At 43.2% G+C, this 21,624-nt stretch overlaps 1 protein-coding gene across 1 annotated transcript in view; it reads right to left on the reverse strand.

The window, feature by feature from the left end:
* Window positions 1–5,625: 5,625 nt before the first annotated feature.
* The window catches only part of LOC147706077 (ciliary microtubule inner protein 1-like), an 84,681-nt gene continuing 68,682 nt past the window's right edge, over window positions 5,626–21,624 (reverse strand). The window contains exon 4 of the mRNA XM_086932521.1: window positions 5,626–6,184. Within this exon, the coding sequence (XP_086788647.1) occupies window positions 6,029–6,184 (156 nt within the window). The 3' untranslated portion in view covers window positions 5,626–6,028. The remainder of the gene's footprint in view (window positions 6,185–21,624) is intronic.

Genomic DNA, 21,624 nt, shown 5'->3' on the forward strand with positions numbered 1-21,624 from the left:
TTATTGCTAATAATTTCTGCGAACTTTCACATATGAAAGGTCCAGTTTTGGTCTAAAAAGATCTTGTTTATCGATCTTGCATGGTGCTGAAGAACAAACCACTTTCCTCAGCAACATCTGTGCAATAGACTTTTACAAATCAATCATATTAGAAATAAATCAAAAGGCAAACGTTAATTAAAACAATCTAGGTTTACGAATCATTCAAGGTCATTAGGGCAGGACTGTGTGGAGAACAGAGCTGGATCTATCAGGAGCCCCCTGAAAGGCTGAGCCCCCGGGCCAGGGCCCATTTTGCCCATGCCTTAAAACGTCTCTGTCAGGTATTGTGAATCCACATTTTTGCTGACTGATTTACTCATTTGTCGGTAGCATTGCCTTCATGATCACCGACTGTCCCCTTCCTCAGAACTCTGATTTTTCTGATTTGACTCACGATATTGATGATGCACCTATTGAAAATTCTTACCTTTCACTTCAATGCTAGGTTTAGAATTGGGCAGTCATAGCAGAAAATGTAATATCATAAATCCACACTGCTACATCCATTATCACTTTTGTGAGTCGCAGAAAAGTTCAAAACTCCTAAATTACACAAGTAGGAACTGCATACGCCCCCTTAGGTCGTTCCTGTGTACTGTGCATAAGAAGGTAAATCAGAAGTTTGTGGTCACACCAAGATGTTTGTTGTTAAACTCTACAATTAAAGAAAGAATTCACGGCAAGCAGGTAAAGCATAAGAGTATAATTTCATTTATTTGTATTTAAGCCGCAAAGGTAATGTCGATTTTACATTGTGATGCTAGTCTCTGTCGAAAGGGTGATCCATGCATCAATATATTTGTTTAAAGTGATATGTCATCAAATAGTGTCACACAGGTGAAGACAGTCTAAACATTTGAAGATTTAGAATCCACAACTTGAGGTATATATAGGATTTCACTCACTCATAGATATGCACCAATCCACAAACCAATTACTTACTCATTGACAAGATTAGGTTTTAAAACAGAAATCTTAAAATAGAAGCAAAAGGGCTGAACGAGTACAAGGCTCTCTGCTGACGGCTGCTAAGACATGCAGGTCACGAGTTTGACTCCTGGGGAAACCAACTCAGCCTTCGAACCTCCGAAAGTTGATAACTTGAAGACCAACTGGGCAAAAGTAATACCTGTTATTTACAGCGCTTTGAAACAACGACATTTGGTAAGATGGGCTATATAAAAGAAGAAGTTACAATGCTGACATTAAATACTGTTGCTTAGCTGCTTTCTAGGTTCCAAGTTAGGGAAATGAAGCAGACAGGTGCAGGTGTTTTTGGTGAATAACATTATGGAAGGTATGCTAAGAGCTTTACTATTTTACAGCTGTTAATTGCCTTCCCCTCATGCACTTTTGGCTAGAGCCCATAAAGGTGGATCCCAATTAAAAACATTTTACCCTTGTGCATTTTTTGGAGGGAAACTGCTTGTCATGTTGTAGGATATCTATGTGTTTTTTTTTATCTTACATTTTAGTAAAAAGGCTAAATCTAGCCTATGACCTTCTGGTTAGGTAGGGGGCGCAGCAGCTGCTTACCCCACTGAGATATTTTACCAATCAGCACATGGGAGTCCGGCTTCCAGAGAAAAAGATTAGCCGCAAGACTGCATCCTTTCTACGGATTTAATGTATTTTTGCTGCACCATGCAGCCTTCGAGGTGTCCTTTATAGGCAGCGGTTTGAATCGATACGCTTAACCTCCTGGAAACCAGACCAACAACTTGCTGACAGGCAAAAAAAGAACGATGTTCTTAACGTGTACTCTGGTAAATTAAATCTATTCTCAACGATGCTCCTGTCCTCTGAAGCATGAATAAAACAACACCTTTAAAGACCTTCCTTCAGCACGCTGGCTTCTTTAATACTGTCGGTTACAAATGACGAATAACCACTAATGCAGGGGATGTAAAAAGCACTGATTAAATAACTAACGCAAAACAGCACTGCAGTAAAAGTGCCCTTGTGGTGCCAAGGTGTTTGTAAAGGGAGAGTTCCCTGTGGATCTTCATAATGTTTCAAGAAATCCTACATCTGTAAGACTGAAGGAGGCGAGAGTGGGGTAACTTCTACTCTTCTCAGCTGCCAGAGCCCATTAAGGTTTCCCCATTCACCATCATCACCCCATATCAGGATCCTGCACTAAAATGGACAACAAAACATGCACCCCATGGACGTACTTTCTGAACAGTCAGGGGTCACAGCTGTGGCTCTAGCATGCTCCCTGCTATTCCTGGTACTTCCTTTGTGACCCCCCTCAGAAGGGGCAACATCTGTGCCTCTTCTGATGCCAGGGGTCACAAAGGAAATGCCAGGAGTAGCAGGGAGCAAGCTAGAGGTCACAGCTGTGACCCCTGACTACTCCCAAATCACGTCCATGATGCAACATAGACCACACTCAATCCGCATGGTTAAAAAATGTAGGCGACACTACCTGTCCAAACCTCTCCCGATGCAGAGAGGTGCCTGGTATTTTCAGCAATTGTAATAAGGATTTATAAAGTGCACGGTGACCCTATGGGTATCCTGGCGCTTAGATACAAGAGTTCTGCCGAGCTAGAAGAGGTGGAGGAAAGAGGGATAGATTAGAGTGAGAAGATCAGAAACGTATGCTCTAGGATAGAGCCATGTCTTCAACTTCTTCCTGAACTGCAGCAGTTCTCCATCTGCCTGGTTCAGTTGGGAGTTTATTCCAGGCCAGTGCTGCTGCGAAACTAAAGGCTCTTCCTCCTGATTTAACTCTTTTAAAATACTCAGGTATTCAGGGAACTCCAGCAGCAAGGCAATATAATAATCTAGACGGCTCAAGATTACACTCCTAACTACCAGTGTTCTCGCCTGTGAAGGTAACAATGGAAGGATCTTCCGGAGCATTCTAATTAGAGAGAAACAGCTCCCAACAATTTTGTTCACTTGGGACTCCAGACTTAGCTTGCAATCGAAGCTAACCCCCAGATTACGCAATGTCTTGGACGGTATTAGAGGAGTAGCCACGGGGATAGGCCAAAAGTAGTAATAACAGTAATAGGTAATATTTGAGCCAAGCACAAATATATTATAGGTCGTATTTGTAAACAATCAGCTGGCAATGAGGCACCTTCATGGTCGGACAGTGAAACAGCAAGCCGTACTGGGAGCCAAGGAGGTGAACGGGTTTTGCAAGGAGAAGATCAAAGGGGTGTGGGCAATTAATTTATTTTCGGGTTTGATACACAATGGCGCTAAGACCATTCATGGTGAACATACTGTATTCTCTACAACCTCAAAGGGGCTTTGATTCAGCCTCCCTCAGCTTGCGCTATTGTCAGGACCCTAATATTAAAGCCCTGGTGGAAAAGTCAGCTAAATTAAAACCATCTGCCAATGACATGGCTCTTTACTTAACGGCGGAAAAAACTAACTTATCAAAGGCATTTAAAAAAGTAGGTGAATTCTCAAAGATAGGAGACTATAAAATAATTCATGCCAAGTCAGAAACCCTTCTTTTCAATCACTCTTCACGTGTATTACCTCTTACAATGCAATCTCATTATTCCCTTACCTCACCTATAAGGTATTTAGGGATCTTCGCAAATTCAAAATTAGAGGATTTGTACTGAATTTTAAATCTACTTTAGATAAAATTCATAAGATATTAAGTCAACGGCAAAACCTTCCTATGACAATGGATCGGGTTGCCGTGGTTAAAATAAGTATTCTAACGTTATTCGTTTTTTCTAATATTTTGATTAAAATTACCCAGTCTTTTTTTGAGTTAATAGATATCGAAAAAATTGTTTTTTTAGATATCGAAATTTGACACTTTATTTGGGAGGGTAACAAACCCAGACTGAAAAAGCATGCTATACAGCTAGATTCCGAAAAGAGGGCTGGTTTTGCCCAATATAAAATGTTGTTATCAGGTGTCATTCTGTGATTGGTTGGTAAGGTCCGCTTCTAACGCCTCAAGCAATGCAAATTTGTATTTAGAACAGATGGTGAAATCATCGAAAATTTGGCTTTTCCCATTCCTGAAAATCCCAAGGCTACTGAAGAGGTCTAGATTTAAGACCCCCTGCACCACAAAAAAGCATTTTACCAGGATTTGGGAAGAAGGGGAAATCCTCAAGTTTAACCCCCAGCTGAAATTAGCAGAATGCATCCCACTGGGTTTGTGTGTTTCCATTCATACGTGCAGTAGGTGGGGTCAGCTGGGGTTTTTGAGTCTAAAATATTTTTGTTCACAATAATGAGTTTTCACAATGGCAGTCGGTGAAAGCGACCCCAATTATCAGCACTTGGATTTGTTTAGCTATGTCCAAATCAAGCATTTTTGTGATGGTGTTGTAATAAGAGAAGGATCTCTAGCAGTTTCCCTTAACCTCATAGCTGCTATTACACATTCCTCCCCAGTGCTGCGCTGTCCATTAGAACTAGTGCTGAATGGACGTTCAATGGTCGTGCGCAGCACTGGGGAGGTAGTGCTGCCGTCGGCCAATGCACCGAGGCAGCACTTAAGGGGTTAATAAAGCTTACTTTATTTTTAAAATACAAAAAACAAGGAACTGGTGCAGACTACTGTACCCCAAGAGAAGCCAGGAGCTGATTGCTGACTTACTGCAGCGAATTGAATCTTCAATGGAGTGTATATCTGAGATAGTTGCGGCAGATGAAGGTAAATGCAGTGGGGTGGTGTAGCGGGACGGGGGGTTTGGGGAGTCGACAGAAGACGGAATGGGAAAAATAAAATGAAAAAATAAAACCACTTAACTTCCACTCACCGCATCGCTGACTCAGCGATGCAGCGAGCACAAGGTAAGCGGTTTAATTTATTTATTTTATTACCCTATTTTGTCGACTTTCCTCCACGCCCCACCATACTTACCTGCACCGGCTGCAGCTGATTGGAGATCTCGCAGTGGCATTTTTTTAAACCAAATTAGTTTTAAGGCCATGCAAGCTGCTAATTTAAGAAGAATTTCCTTTTTAAGCAAAGTGGATGTTACATTATCCTGCAGCTAAGATTCATAAAAAATATATCCGGGGCAGAGTCAAAATGTTTTAGATGCAACAATACAAATGGAGACTGGCTCCATATGATGCTCATTTGCACCCACTTATTTGAATTTTGGTGGGATATCTTTGCTGAAATCAGCATTAGGCTGGAGTGCTCTACGTCTCCGGATGTGTACGGGACACTATTTGGGATTAAGGTTCAACTCACGGAAGTGTCAGTTAGGCAATGCGAGTTGGTATTCATCTCCACGTTGGTGGCAAGATCATTAATTCTGGAGAATTGGAAAACAGATAAGTACCCTCAGTGTCCGAATGGATTAATAAGACGCAAAGAGTCCGTACACACAAAATAATGTACACAAAGAGATTTGGGTCCACTGTTAGTGTTAAAATCTGGAAAAACTGGGAAAAGCCAGTTTGAATTATGTGTGATATTTATGAGGTCATTGTATATTTCTTTTTTGCTAGGAGGGATTTGTGTAGAAAATGAAGGTTTCTTTTTTCTTCATTGTGATTTGTTTCAGGATAATTATCTGTGGTTATATGTATGATGCGGATACATCTGAATGAATAAAAACATTAAACAAAAAGTGTAGCTATCACAATTTATTACAAAATATAACCCTTATGATGACTGTCATCAAGTTTAGAATCACTGAAAATAACAGCGGGTTTTATTGGTCAACCGAACACTGCTGTTTTTATGGACATTAGAGGGCTAAAATTGTGAATCAAATACACATTTTCAGGCATGACTTGCAGTTTACACACAGGTCTGTGAATCTAGGGGAGACAACCCTTGAGCTACTGTACAGAAGACTCAACATCCAGGGTTCCTATGAATTGTCACAGATGAACTGATTTATGCACAACATGTGGGAATATGTTGAATATACTCATGCATAGAGATTTGGACCCTATGCTACTTCAAATAAATTTGGCAGAACTCGTTGACAACATCTCGTGAAGATGTAGAGCATTTAGTGTGATGAAGTCAATCAAAACCTTCTGCCGGCCAGTTCATTTGTTTGAAAAAGTTGCCTTTCACATGTCGAGAAGTATTGTACCGTTCCAGCTCTAACCCTGGGACAGTTGACCTCCATCCAATTAAACCCATTGTTGTCTTGGGGAGGGCAGGCGATGGGGAAACCTGAAAACGAAAGACAACATGAATGCATTGCACAAACATCTATTATTTCCACAGTATACAAAATTATTTCCAATACACAAAACCACATTACTAACAACATTTCCCGTTGATGTCTTTGAAGCAAAACATGCCACATGTTCAGACTAGTAACTCTAAGAGGTCTGGCTAGTTTAATTAAAAGCTAAAAAAGTTATGGGTCAGCCCTACTGAGGCCCTCGTTCATGATAACCTGGAAAACCACATCAGTATGCCGCATCCCGCTGTAATTCAAAGAAGAGTAAATACTGTGCATTTAAAAGTGTTTCCTTGTAAAATGGGGAATTATCCCATGAATCCGTGCTTGCAAATCTCATTCCCATGGAAACACCTCATTTTCATCACTTTCTCCACTCACCCATTTTGCCAGGTTTTAGCAGGTGAACTTCAGGAGTGGGGGTTGGAAACCTTTGGAGTGTGGTGTTAGCATAAATGCTGTGATCCCGATTCAGTATCAGACAATCTAGGATTTACTTCCCACTTGGAATGAGAGAATAGCTATTACTGGCATGATCAATATTATATAGCAGATAATCCAAATATGGGGTTTTACCTGGCAAATAAGCTTTCGCCAGACTGGGCAAGTCCATCCTTGGATAAAATGATATTAATTGAAAAAAAACATGGCAAGAACATTGGACTAGAAAATCAGAGGGCACCGATCACACTACAAACACACCGTAGAAGAAACCACATTTGGTGGACTGCAAACATACAACCAGTAACACACTGTTTATGCCAAACGCTATCGACCTACCTAATAGATTAAAACAAGCATTAGCAATCCCAATCAATCTGGCTTTTGCAAGCGGGTGTGATGGTTAAGGTATTTTGTTTATTTCTATTGCATGTATTTGCAAAAAAAATAATAAGAAAATAATTTGCAACATAGGCATCGTGGACATTTGCAGGAAATTAAAAAATGTATTAAGCAACTAACCATTACATGTAATTTTAATAGAACAGTGTGGATTCTCCCTTGCAGTACTGTGTGCCTAGCACAGATATAGAAACTCTTTTTTATACACATCACAGTAAAATATTATTCTTATTGGCGCAAAAGTGGATAAGCTACTTCCCTGCAGTAAGAATCTTTCTGGTGGATACTCTATCTACTTGCAGATTCCTCACCTGTAGAATCATCTCAGGTGTCAAACTCAATCCGAAAACTTCAAAGCTTCAATGTAGCTAGTCGGGGGTCGCTGACTTTGCATTGATGCAAGAAGTGGCATAAGATGATATCACCAAAGTAAGTAACCATTGACAGTGCTAACTGCACACCACCACTGGGCATGGAAAGTGCAAATTGTACGATTTACAGTAACTTGACCTGTAAAGGGTTTACATTGTTACCCGTGCACCATTACACAAAGCTATTCCATCTGCCAATGTAAATTCATTTTGTAGAAGGGGCGATGCACCAAATGAATAACATCAACCATCTACTGTGGCAGCTGAAAGGAACTCAGATGCCCCCGTTTAATTGCCAGGCATGTAGGTGGAGTCCTTGGAGATTGGGGTGCAGTACCATCTTCTCTGCCTGGGAGAGGAGGTCCAGTCTGAACGGTAGTTTGAGCGGGGGACATCTGCAGAAGCACAGAAGGTCTGCTTATCCCACCATCCTAGGCAAATCTGTGGCAATGAGAATGACTTGAGCCTGGTCTTGACGTATCGTCCTCAGAATCAAGGGTATAGGGGAAATGTGTAGTGCAGGGAAAAATTCCTTTTCAACAGAAACACATCCCCCAATGATCTCCTCAACAGATACTGGTGAGTGCAAACTTACTTACATTGAGCCCTGTCCAAGGAGGCAAACAGGTCCACCTGAGGGATGCCCCAAGGGGCAAGCAAAGGTGTCCTGGACTACCTCTGGGAAAAGACGCCGCTTGTGATCGGCAAGATAACACCTGCTCAAGCTGTTGACTCTAACATACAATTAACCTGCTAGGTGATTGGCAGTTAACCAGATCCTATAGTGGTGCACCTAAGACCACAGGTTCAATGCCTCCAAAAAAAGTAGGTGAAACCCTACTGACGTACCACATCGCTGTCATATTGTCCAACAAGATCTGGATGTACCAACCTTAGACGGAGGTGAGGAAGGTCTTGAGTGCCAACTGAATTGCCTGCAGGTCAAACAAGTTGATCTGAAGAAGCTGTTCCTCAGGGGACCAGAGGCCTTTTATCTTGACGTCCTACAATTGGAGGATCTGTAACTAACATACTCACTGTTGGAGGGGAAGTAAAGTCCGTCCCGTAACTGAGGCTTATATCACCCCCCCACCAAGTGACTTACGTTGCAGCACCAGGGGAATTCACAATGGAGACAGATCTTCCCAATACAGTAGTCACTTCCTGCAGAGGCTGGACTGCAGGGCCCTCATTTGCCAACATGCATGCATGCCTTGGAGAATGCAGGAAGCTAACAGACCTAAGAATCTCTGGATCCTCCAGACTGAAATTCTTGTGTCTCGACAAAAGGAAGGTTCTATTTTCTGGATGTCTGAAATCCTCTATGAAGGGGAAAAGGTTCAGCGAAAGGTGTTGTCCAGTCCCAATTGCATTAACTGGAGACAATGGGAGGGTCTCAGGTGAGAATTGGGCTTATTGATCAAAAAGCTCAGGTCGAACAGCAGGATACTGTTGACTGCAGATGGGATTAAACCATCTACGGCAAATGAGCTTTGTTTCGCCAGTTATTCAAGCAAGGAAAATGCCCGACTATCTGAAGGGAGACACTACCGTTGCCATCACCTTGGTGAAGACTTGCGGTGCCAGTGTTAACCTAAAGGGAAGTACTGAAAACTGGTAATACGTAGAACCCAAAAAACAAAGTGAAAATACCTCCATGTGGAAATAAGCATCCTGAAGGTCGGGATACACCATTCTGTCTCCAGCTTCCAACACAAGTAACACTTGCGCCAGGGCCGGCATCTTGAATTTTTCCTTTTTGAGGAACAAGCTTAACTCCTTGAAGTGCAGAATCAGACTCAGACCACCGTGCATTTTGGGAGCAAATTAATAACAGAAGTAGCATACTTGACTCTTTTCCTGCTCTGGCCATCATTTGCTGCAGTATGGCCAGGTAAACTGTAGTGGTAAAGGAAGACTGGGATGGGATAAGGGGTGGAGCCTAACGGAAGGGAATGGTGTCACCTCTTTTAGGACCCACTGGTCAAAACTAATGGCCTTCCGGAAAAGCAGAAAGGAGAACACTCGCCCTCCAACAGGTTGCGGGTGCGGTTGGGGAAATGAACTAAGACTGCATTCTGGGAGGCAGGTGAGGACAAACAGGAGAAGAAGGAGGGTTGTTGGAGATATCCTTGACCTTTTCCACTGCCTCTACCCTTGTAATGGTGGACAAATGGGTTCTTAGGTGATTGGCCTTGTGACTGGTAAGGCTGCTGCTACCAAATGGAAAAACCCCTAGAAAAACCTTGAAAGCAACAGAACTGCCTGTAGTCCCTCAGGGGTTGCTCCTGGTGAGCAGGCCATCACCCTTCTTGCTTTAAACCTCTCTAGGACACCATCCACTTTATCCCTAAACAGAAGGGCCACATCGAAATATGGGTCCATGAAATTGGCCTGTATATCACTGGAGAATCCTGATGATCTAAGCCAGGCTTGGTAGCGATTAGACATGAAAGTGCCCACCCCTTTTGCCACTGAGTCAACAGCATCCAAGCCCAACTTTATAATATTCCTGGAGGCATGTTGACCATTCTTTATGACCTGCTGAAGGTCTGCCTGCATGTCCTCCAGTGCATGAGAGGCAATGAACTGACCCCTTTTCCATGTAGTATGGGTTTAATGGCCTAGCAGACAGATAGCATTTAAGGCTTTGAGTGCCATACTTCCTACAAGGATGATTTTCTTCCCCCGTGCCTCCATCCATTTGAACTTTCTGTCTGACAGGACTGTAGGTAATGCCCCCGTGCAACTGGCTTGAGGAGCACATAACTTTGATTACCTGGCTCTCTAGAGAAGGGTGGCTGATAGAAAAGTCGAGCCTACTGGAGATGGACAATAGCATCTGGCTACTAGCCTGTAACAGCTAGAGCTGAAGAGGGTCTCTCCATGCTGCCATGATGGTCTCCAGCAAGGCGTCTTTAAAGGGCAGTAATGGCTCAGATGTTGGGGGCCATAATTAGCAGCACTTCTGTGAGGAAAATAGTCTTAATGTCGACTGATGGTAACTAGAAATCCAATACCTCTGCAGCCTTCCTGATCGATGAGTTAAGTGACCTGACTTCAGGGGTTGGAGTTTTATCTGGGAATTTCATGTTCATTTCTAGAGAAGTGTCTAATTCACTAGCAGATGATGAACCTGCCACTTCTTAGGGGTTTTGTATACCACCATAATCATCACCATATATGTTAAGAGGAGTATGAGCCAAAGAATTCACTGATCCTCTATTTGCACTCTTCCTCTTCAATAAGGCTTTATGCCTCCCTTCTGGATCATTTGAAAGGAGGAGGCTCCATGGGGGAGGAGGCGGTGGCGGTGGCGCAGAGCATGGCTCCAGAGGCGGTGGAGAAAGCAGCGGCGTTTGCTTCGATGATGGTGCTGGCCACAAAATTCGATGACAGGGCTTTCTAGTTGTGCACTGGTGTGAAGGCTAAGACTGGGGGCGTTGTTTCAGGTCCCATGCAGTATGGCACCATAGGCATGAAAATTGAGACCTAATGGTGATCCCTGCCTAAGAGGTGCTCCAAAAGTGTTCAAGGTGGAGGCCCTGGCAAAAAACGCAAACATTGTGTTGAGGGATGCAGCTGGATCAAACCCTGGTGCAGGCATACTTGAGGGAACAGAGATGGGCCAACATTGAAGGATCTTGTGTAGAAGGTACCAAAGGCATTGGAAAGGAAGGAGTCCCCTCTAGTGGAGTCTGCTAAAAGGTCAGGTTTAGTTAAGGAGCAGGTGTGAAGGCACCTAGAGAAGGATCAGTCGACTTTAACATGACCAACTCCAGCACAGAGGATGAAGATCCTGTGGCAGACCTGGGTCATCTGGGAGACATACTTCCGCCTCCTTTTTAGTGGTTCCTTATTTTGCTTTGTGCCTGAGGAATGCAAGGAAGCAGATGGGGCCTTGACATCCCAAGACTTTGCCTTTGATCAAGGGCACGGGCCATGAACAGTTCGACCTCATGTCCCTTGATGGTCTTAGAATGCATGCAGAGGCAAGAGTCGCAGAAGCAAGAATAGAAGTCCGAGCCCAAGCATCACAAACAAACAGAATGTGGGTCTGTGATGGACATCTGCCCCTCGGAGTTCCTACAGGGCTTATAGCCTGAACGCTTCAGGGGTGACATGACACTGCAACAGGGAATTTTCTGTGATGAAAAACTCACAACTTTCAGAAGAGACAGAGTTGCGGATCCGTGCTACATGTGCGGACATAAGGGGGCGGGTGTCATTACATCGGGATGGACGCTATATATCTTCAGTGACATAATCTCATGTCACTTCTGGCATCCAGTCTGACACCTGGGATTATTCTACAAGTATCATCAACAACTGTACTACTGGCTTTCAATTACTGCAACTGAACATAGTTTAAGGATACAAGTTTGCAACAGTTTAATGTCTTGAATCGCACCTATCGGACCCCCTTGAGAATGCACAGAATATTCTTCCATTGGTCACCCAAATGCTCTAAATATGGGAATGGCAAAGCAACACTCCTCCATCTGTTATGAGACTGCAGACTGGTGAGGTACTACTGGGCAAACACTGAGGCAACTTTTATCAGGGTGACGCGTATACAGGTGGGAATGGATGCAAAACAATGTATACCAGGGCTAGGACGGAAACCCATAAAGTGCAAAATGCCACAAGGAAGCGCTGCTGTCGGATTATTAGCGGGGGAAAAGGCACATTGCTATCCATTGGATCTTGACGAGAGTGCCCATGTATGGTGTCTGGTTGCAGGACATGATTGAGTGAGCGCTGGCAGAGGAATGGCGTCTGAGTGAGTTCCGAACCGACAAGATGGCACTGAATGACATTGGACAGTGGAGGGACATGATAAATCCGTTCACTACTGAGATAGACCCACTAAGTAGCGATGTGTCGGACGATAAGAATAACCTGGACTGTTACCCAGTCAATAGACCAGAGGTTCCACCCTTTCGGCAGTACAGAAGCTGTGCCCTAGTGTACTCCAATAGCATTTCGCATAGGCAGCTGGAACCTACTGCCAGGGAATATGTCAACGTCCATTTCAGAACCAAGGCTATGGTCAGCACACCTACACTGGATGTCCTGCATATAATACTGTTGTTCCATCCTCCCCAGCGGTTGTTTTAACATTGACTCCTAGTTAGGACTGGGAGATGGAAGGTACCTAGAGAGGAACATACGAATCTGTACGGCCAGAGACGTATTGCAATGTACTTGAGATGGTCATTCAAGTGTCAAACTGCATGCCTATTTACCACCGTTTATGTATCATTACTATTGTATCGAAAATTTCAATAACAAAGATTTACAATAAAAGGATATACGGATGACGAAAAAATAATTTTAAAACAATTTCACGAATGGAAAGAAAAAAAGCATTTACAAAGTAAAGTATTGGCTCACCACATGGCACTGACGAGCACTTCTTTTCAATTGGATGGTGCAAGTGTTATTAGGTTAATACTGTCACTCACTGTACAGTGGCTGACCTACAGGCCCATGCTTTACGGTGTAATGGGTGGAAGCAAAATGTGAGTGACAATTAAATAGAACAATAGATGGAGACTGCAGATGCAAAGCCCCTCTCTGTATGCATTTTTGTATGCATTTCATATTTATGTATTTTTTTTTTTATTGCACGAGGATGACGAGACAGCTGAAGAGGCCTCTAGATATGTGTGTCTTATTTTATATGAGTTTGTTGCATGAGGCCACGAAACGGCTAAAGCTGCATTTAGGCCAGCCCTAAAAATCCACGGAATGACTTACTAAAAGCATTGCTGGAACAGACCAGCAACAACCCCTTTGCTAATGCGCTTTTATCGACTTCTTCATTACAAAGTGATAGACATCCCGCCATTGTTATAGAACTCTTAACAGGCTCACTGGAATACCTATTTCGCTCAACAGACAAATCAATCATACACCCGAAGGTGATGAAAACATGTCATCTGAGGTAAGGATTTTTTTTATAACTTTGCTCAATGAGAATAGCTTGACGTGCAAATGGCGAAACGATAGCAGATGAATTCAAATTTAAACTGAGTTAGTATGCATAAATCTCGGGAACTGGTAAAAAAAGACAAAATAAGGTATATATGTATGTGGTATTTGCATAGCACCAACCTAGCCAAAAAGGTGGCAGGTGCTCAACAGGATCAAAGGCGAAAACAGCGTAGATGAGTTATAGGAGGGGCAGCGGGCTATTGGATTGTTATTGTATTGTGATGTAGTGTTCTTTTTTTTTTTTTTTTTTGTTTTTTTTTTTTTTATTGAGTAAAAAAAATATATATTTACATGGAGCATGGGATATAAAGAGGTGTTTCTTCAACTCTTTTCTACATAGGAGCAGCGTTGGGGCAGTTCTTATGGATGTGGGAATGTTGCTCCAGATTATGTGTGCATAGATGGAAACAACCTACTTCCTTGTTTTTTCTTTTTTACAGTTTTTGGTCAACAGTCTGGTGGTGTCCTGGATGCAGGGGTGCCAAGAGCGGCCAGAGATGGTGAGACTGCTTGTCTGCAAGATAAGCGGAGGTGCTGGTTTAGAACAGCTTTTCCAAACAGCCATACTGGACAAAGTTGCAAAGTGAAAAGTGTCCAACTGAGAAAGCACCAGCTCATTGGTGATGCAGAGCGAGTGAGTGAGTGAGTGAGTGAGTGAGTGAGTGAGTGAGTGAGTGAGCGAGCCAGCTGCAGCATAAGCAGGGGCGGCTGTAGGTTCATGGTGGCCCTGGGCAGGGAGCGTAGGTAGGCGGCCCTGGAAGAGGGGGTCTGGGCGGGGCGGAGCACGGAGGCCAGTGAAGAGGGGGGTCAGGGTGTTTGGAAGTGGAACAGAGCCAGAGGCCACCAAATCCCTGCCAGGGGCCGCCACACAAATATTTACCTATCCTCAGAGGATTATTATACTAAGGATATATATTGATGTGGTGGCCCCTGGGGTTTGGTGGCCCTGTGCATGTGCACAGCTTGCACATGCCTAAGCCGAAAAGCCTTCCATCATAGTTAGCGCATGTATATCACAGGCAAATGAAAGCCTGATCTGCTGAAGTTCAGGAACGGACCAAGTTTGAAGAAATAGAAATGGTTGAAACAGTAAATGTGTACAATAGTGCATCCACTGCTTAATTTGTGCTGGTGGTGAGCACCGGCTCTCATTTTGTATTTTTCCACATCAGACTTTGGCCTAAAGCAAGAGAAAGAGGATGAGTAGTAAGATAGTAAAATAGTTACATAGAGAGAAAGCAGGTATAAACAAGCATTGGCAAAGCCAAAAGGTTTTTCCCATGCAGGATCTATTGGCGTAGTCATGAAAAAAAGTGCAATGATGTGGCCAACATTAATCGCATCGTGGTGCTTTTTTTTTTCAGCATCCTTCATAAAAGGTCATAAGCATTAAGAGAGTTAACGAATGGTCAATAGTGAGAAAAATGAAGGCACAAGATTGACAGTGTGCCAACTGAATCCCCAGGCAATATGCTACTACAGTTATAAAACTGAGGAACAGGGAGCTAGAAGCGGTTCAACTTGTTTGAACCAGTCAGCAATTCCAACCATAACTGGAATGGTTTTCTAGCTGTGCCAAATCAAACGTTCTTCTAAAAAGGCTTATAATCATCTACAAACATTCAACTGGCCAATAAATGATCAGAAAAAATATGCCAGCTCCTCAATGAAGTTTTAGCTCAACATTTGAAAAGAGCAAAAGGCAGATATTTAAAAGTTTTTGTTCCTACAGCTGTGTAAATTTGATAAATGAGGCAGGGCAAATTATTCTAATGTCGACCAGGAAGGAGCACGTAATTAGGAAAAATTCAAAAGGCCATAATTATTGTTGCCAATGGAAGGTGCTGCCTTGCAGAAATATCAATTCGACACAGCATAGTCTGAAAGGAACAACCCACCAACTATGTAAACAAAACCAAAGTTCACAGAATACGAAGAGGCCACCAATCAAAACATCTGCTTACGCCTATTTCCAATGACCGAAATCCCCCAAAGACAAGATGAAAGTCCCAATTTAATAATTAACATCGCACAGTTGATCATCTTAGAATTACTGCACAAGTAGTACAAAATAAAAGTGAACAGCAGTTTATAAATGTCAAACCGGGTCTTTAAAATAAACATATTGGGGCATATTTACAAGAAAGTGACGCAGCGCAGAACCGCAAGCCATTTGGATGTACCGTGCTGTGTCACTTTCAAAGCACAGTTATGCGTCATATTTACAACAATACGTCCAGGGCACGAGTTGCGGGTACACGAGGGTGGCTAGCGTCCACCCACTTTGTTCACAGGGTGGACTCAGTCCACCCTGCCAAGAAGTTAGGTCCCTCTGCAAAAGATGCTGAATTCGTCCCGGTGTAATTTCCAAACACCGGGACACTTTCAGCAGCGCCTGCACGTTATGTGCTTTCGATTGGCAACAATAGGATCTCCTATTTCTGACTCCTGTTGGGTCCATAACAAAGGCAGAATCTGAGGGGTCATCAGGCCTCCTTTTGTTTGAGTCTCCTGGCTGGCAGCATTCAGGAGCCTCACACCTAGCAGCAAATGCAGCAGAGGGGAAACAAAGGCTCACACCTTGTTAGCACTTCACACATACTTAAGAGAGGCAGTTTTTTACTTTGTTCAGGCTCTGTTTAGGAGATATGCATGCCTCTAAGAAGGTCAGATGTGTTGATCTTTCCCAGTATTTGCACAAAATAAATAACATTTACATAGTGCTTACTACCCCTAAGGAAGCGTTGTAATAATTTAAATATCACTATTGTTTCTTTTAAAACACTATGGGTAGAGGAAGCTTTATGCTGACAAAAGCAACATTGGTTTATGTGAAGCTTAGAAAAGTGTGAATCTTCTGCCTAAATCAGGAGGGTTTGCAAGTATACCCGAAATGTGCTCAAATGTACTCTTGATATACCTGCTAAACATATATGTGAGGGCTTAAGATCTGATGTCACTTCTTGTGATGCCACTTCCTGTGATGTCACGCGTTGTGATGTCACACGCCTCACGTGCCGTGATGCCACTTGCATTCTGATTAATTAGGTTAGTCCCTCACTTCATTTTTTAGGACTTGTGCCCTGAATATGTTGCATCCCTGTGCTCCCCCTGAGCTGGTGCACAATTGGCTGCCGTGCGCCAAGGCAGGCACCCTTGCACCATGCAAGGGTGTTTGTGTTTTAGAGGAGATTAATTTTGTGCAGGAAGGGACACCTTCCTGCATATAAACAATCAGGTCAGGTTTTTTCCTCTTTCTATGTGTGCTGCAGAATGCAGCATGCAAAGAAAGAGGAAAAGAACTAGGAGAAATATAATGATTTCTCTTTGTTGCCCCTCCTTACGCCTCTCCTGGGAAGGTGTAGGATTCTGACGCATTCCCAGGTTTGCTAAATGTTGTAATTCTGGGAATACGACGGAACCCATGTGTGTTGCATGGGAAGACCCACAGCAACATCCATGGCATGCCCCTTTCATGCAAAGTGCTGTGTGAAAAGGGGCCATATTTACAAGACCATGAAAAGCCAGGCAGGGTGGCTTTACGTGGAATTGTAAATTTAGAGCACCACACAGCGCCGCCGGTGCATCAAGAAAAAGTGATTCACCGGCGGCGCAAGGCGCTAGTAAATGCGCATCGGTTCTTGCTCAACTCAGTTCAAATCTCAGATGAAACTCTGTAAAGCAGTGCAATTCCTTTCACGTGACTGGTCGTGTATATCTGTGGGCTAGAGGTCACCCGACACCTAATAACAGGGTGACCAGGCATCCCGGATTGGTCTGGACAGTCCCGGCTTTTCACCAGCTGACAACAGATTTTGGCAATTATGGCTCATGCCCCAGTTTTTAAAGGGGAGCGACTGAAAACAGTGAGAGGCACTTTTTTAGCTGTTCTAAAGCTGTGTTAGTTAGCAGCTGTTATAAATGATCAATGTAATTAACAGATTAAAACAATGCTATAACACGTCATTGTTTACCACATCATAGCTTTACATTTTTTTTTTTTACTAAAGATATGTTACACAGCAGCAAAGCGATGCTGTGCATTATGTGAGAAAACAGAGCTGGAGGAAACAATACACGGAGAAGGGAGGGTGTCGCACAATAAAGTACAGAAAGCAGGAGGGGTTGGAGTGGGACATTAAAGCACAGGGGTAGGGGGCGCTAAAGCAAGCGGGGGCACTTTTTTAGGTGTTCTAAAGCTGTGCTAGTTAGTAGCTGTTATAAATAATCAATTTAATTAACATGTATGATGCTGATTTTAGAAATTAAATATTACTTATTTTTGTTCGTGCCTCTTCTGTTTTCCGAAGTTGATGAAAGCCGTCATTCTGCACCACTTTGTTGATGTAAAATTGCAGTCCGTCTTCTATTTTTGCAAAGTGTCCCGATTTTTGGTTCTCAAGATCTAGTCACCTTACCCAACAATCTTGCCCCATCACCACTGGTCAAGAGAGAGCACTAGGCAGACATGAGTCAGAAACAACAGCCGACAGTTGAAGGCCGAAGGCTCTGCAATTTCAGGGAGTCAGATGTAGAACTTCACTTCAACTGTAGAAACAAGAATGTTTGCAACCAAGAACTACCAACATTCTCCACTAGCCGTGGATAATAATAATAATAAACTTTCTGATAAAGTTAAACTTTCCTTAACAGCTGGGCTGGTGCAAATTGATAAAAGTGTGAACGTAACCTGGAATATCACAACAAAACAGTCAAAACTGAACATAACATAACACCACAGCACAACACAGATCAATTACATTGCAATGGTGCAGTACGAAAAAATACAGCAGCACAAAAAACAAGCCTTTGCAAGGCAATCGGTCTCGCCTTTGGGAACTTATATGTATTTAGCTATGAAGTACATTAACCTGGGTGCTGAAACATCTACTGTTCTTTAAAATGGAGTGAAATTAAGCACCAAACTGGTGTGAACACATGGAGAGAAATATTGCCTTTCAACGGGAAATGGAATAGTCCAAAGCTCTGATTTCAATATAAAATCACAAAGTCATATCACTGAAAATACAAGATTTAAAAAAGTATTGTTGTCTACGTGTGCTCGTAGAAGACAATTTCTATGGACTGGAATATAGAGAATGCTAAAGTGATTCTGGTTTTTTACTGACCTCTGCTGGTCGTTTTCTATCAAGAAAGTTAAATAGAGGCAGTTGCCAGAAAAATGAAGAAGAAAAAAAGACCTTGAGCAGAAAGCAATTCTGGTATTTTGCTGACCTCTTCTGGTCGTTTTCTATCAAGACAGTTACATAGAGGCAGTTGAACAAGCAGAAAGCAATTTTGATATTCTACTGACCTCTACTGGACGTTTTCAATCAAGACAGTTAAATAGAAGCAGTTGAACAGAAGAAAAGTCCCTAAGCTGAAGCAGACAAGTCCCAGGGCTGATCTCTAGAGCCCATAAACTACATACACATATAAGTATATATAAGTATATACAAGAGGTCTCGAATGCTCGACCTAAAAAGAACACATCACTACCACAACAACAATGCATCCAACAAATGAACATAATAGTAAGGGTGGGTGGCGAACTCTGCTACGCCAACGTAGTTTGTGGAGTTTTGCCAATTCCGCGCTTATTTGGCAAAAAACTCCAATTCTGTTGTGTAGCGGAGTAGCTCCGCCACCCACCCCTAGTTTCCTCTCTGCAGCAGCTGCTCTTGAGATGCAGAGGTCCGCTGTGAGGTCTCCCGGCAGACCGCTTCTCTGCTGTATATGTGGGCTCGAGAAGCTGGATTCCCTCCGGGGTGTCAGGAATTGCGCAGTAATAAGTGCGCTACCCGCGTGGTTTTCTTGGGCTGGGAGACATATCAAGAATCATGCTTAATGCGCTGCCGCAGCCAACTAAGTCTTTGTATTCTGTGCTCACCAGAACACAGCGCTTCTATCATAGTGCCGAGCTGGTCCCTCAGTACTGGCGCGAGAGTGAGCAGGAGACTAAGCAAGCAGTGTGAACACTGAGCCATAGCGGTCCATCAAGCAATAGGTGCACAAACTCTGGCGCGTAATAATTCACAATTAGTGATTTTATTTTTTGTGTCAAAAGATTGCAGGCACGTCTGTGCTTGGAATATGGCTACTATGACCCTGCCCTGTAAAACCACTGGGTGTGTTGGAAAAGAGCTCCGAAGTAATAGTCTTGTAATGAAATATAGTGCTGGCACCCCCACTCCTTACTCTCCCCACAGTGAGCGGCTCCTTCCGCTGCTGGATCTGGCATGCACACAGAGACGTGCTTACAATGCTGTGAGCCGCATCCAAACACGCGTGTGTGGGGGAGGTGATCCACAGTGTTTCACTTCCTACTCCTCTGTAACTAATGAAAGTACTAAGAAACCCCTTCCATGCAGGGGATTGCGCATGCGCACACATGGAGAGTGAAGATCGGGTCACCATGCACACGCATGTGCAGTCTTTGTGAGTCCTACAAGGTTTCATTAGTTGCAGGAGAAGAGAAAGACTGCGGATCACCGCCATGGCGGCTCGAGGGGTGGCACGGGGAGCACCGTGCACCTAGACTGCCGAGAACTAAGTTGGAGGCCGGTGTGACTCTGCTGCTGCCATAGGGCGTAGCAGAACTCAGCGGAATTCTACGGAGTTTTAGGGCAACTCCGCAGAATTCCACGTAATGCCACTCCGCCAACTCCGTCCACCCATAGATAATAGTTCTTGTCACACATTACTACCTCCAGAATCTTGTTTTCATAATACTGTGGTAAAAGGTGTTTGGAGAATGCACTCCCTTAATTTAGCACCTTAGCTCCAGTCAAAAACATTATCAGCCTGATTCATCAACAACCCGTTTTGCGAGTCTATAATAGCGATTCATAAGGAATCGCTATTACAGGCTCGCAAAACGGGATTCATGTAGGAATCGCAAAAAAATATGCGATCCCTACATATTCCTTATTTGCGATTAGCAAATTGCTAATCGCAAATAAGGAATAACTCCCCATTCATTCCTATGGGCCAAAAGGCCCATAGGAATGAATGGGGAGTATTCCTTATTTGCGATTAGCAATTTGCTAATCGCAAATAAGATAGTGATTTAAAGGGTGCCAGGGGTGTCCAACGGACACCCTGTAGCACCCCTTAAATGCAAATTTAAACAGGTGTTGCGCACACACATGTCCAAAGGACATGTGTGTGTGCAAAATGCAACTTAGAAAAATGCTTTTAAAAGCATTTTTCTAATTTTTCGCTATTTACCACGAGGTTTGACCTCGCGGTAAATAGCGGGCCGAAATTGAGAATTCGCTATTAAAAAATGGATGATGAATTGCATTTAAGGAATCTCAAATAGAGATTCCTTAAATGTAATTCCTCGCAAAATAGCAAAATCGCTATTACCGATTTTTGCATTTGGGATGATGAATCCCAAATGCAAAAATCGCACTCGCAAAGGGCCAGATTCTCAGAATCTGGCCATTTGCCAGCGCAATTCAGTTTGATGAATCAGGCTGTATGTGATCTGACGCTCGCTGTTTAATGCAGTTTTTTTTTATTTTTAAAGGGAAAGGGTACCCCTCGCAATGCTGTTCAAACGATAACACCCTCAGTGGTAATTACGGGGAGATGGTGAATGTGAGGCCTGTGGAATATCTTCAAATGAGGCACAGTCAAGGTGGACCAAGACGCACAATGAATTTCCTCTCTAGGTGGCCAACTGGCCACAGGGTGAGAGTTGCTAAATACTTCCATTTTCTTGCTAAATTGAGAGAGCTTTAATTGCTGCATGGCTGTGAAAAATTAATTTTGCTCTGTGGAAAAAGCATTAAGGCTGGGTCTGTGATTAGGGGGTACTTTTGAGGATTGTGGCAGCACAAATTGTATCAGCAAGGGGTTACAGTAATTTACTGCAAATATTAGTTATAAAGATGATTTATACGGTGGAGAGAAAAGGCGCGCATCCAACGATCATACTAGAAGAAAGATGACGCAGCAAATGGGAGCTCCCACTTAATCAGCAATTAAATGAGAATCGGCTGCGCAATTCACTGCTGTGTTTACTTTGCCTAAATGATCAAGGCGCGTAAAAAAAGCACGCACTGCTGAATTTAACATCTGGGGATCTGCTGAGGAGTGAGACAGACAGCAAAAAATGAAGTGTTTAAGTTCCTTTTGATTTTCTTTCTTCTTTGGCCAAGGTTAGAAGCTGTGGGGTTACAGTGCCATTTATTCCTTTTAAAAGA

This window comes from Lissotriton vulgaris, chromosome 7, assembly GCF_964263255.1.
Source record: "Lissotriton vulgaris chromosome 7, aLisVul1.2, whole genome shotgun sequence".
NCBI lineage: Eukaryota > Metazoa > Chordata > Amphibia > Caudata > Salamandridae > Lissotriton > Lissotriton vulgaris.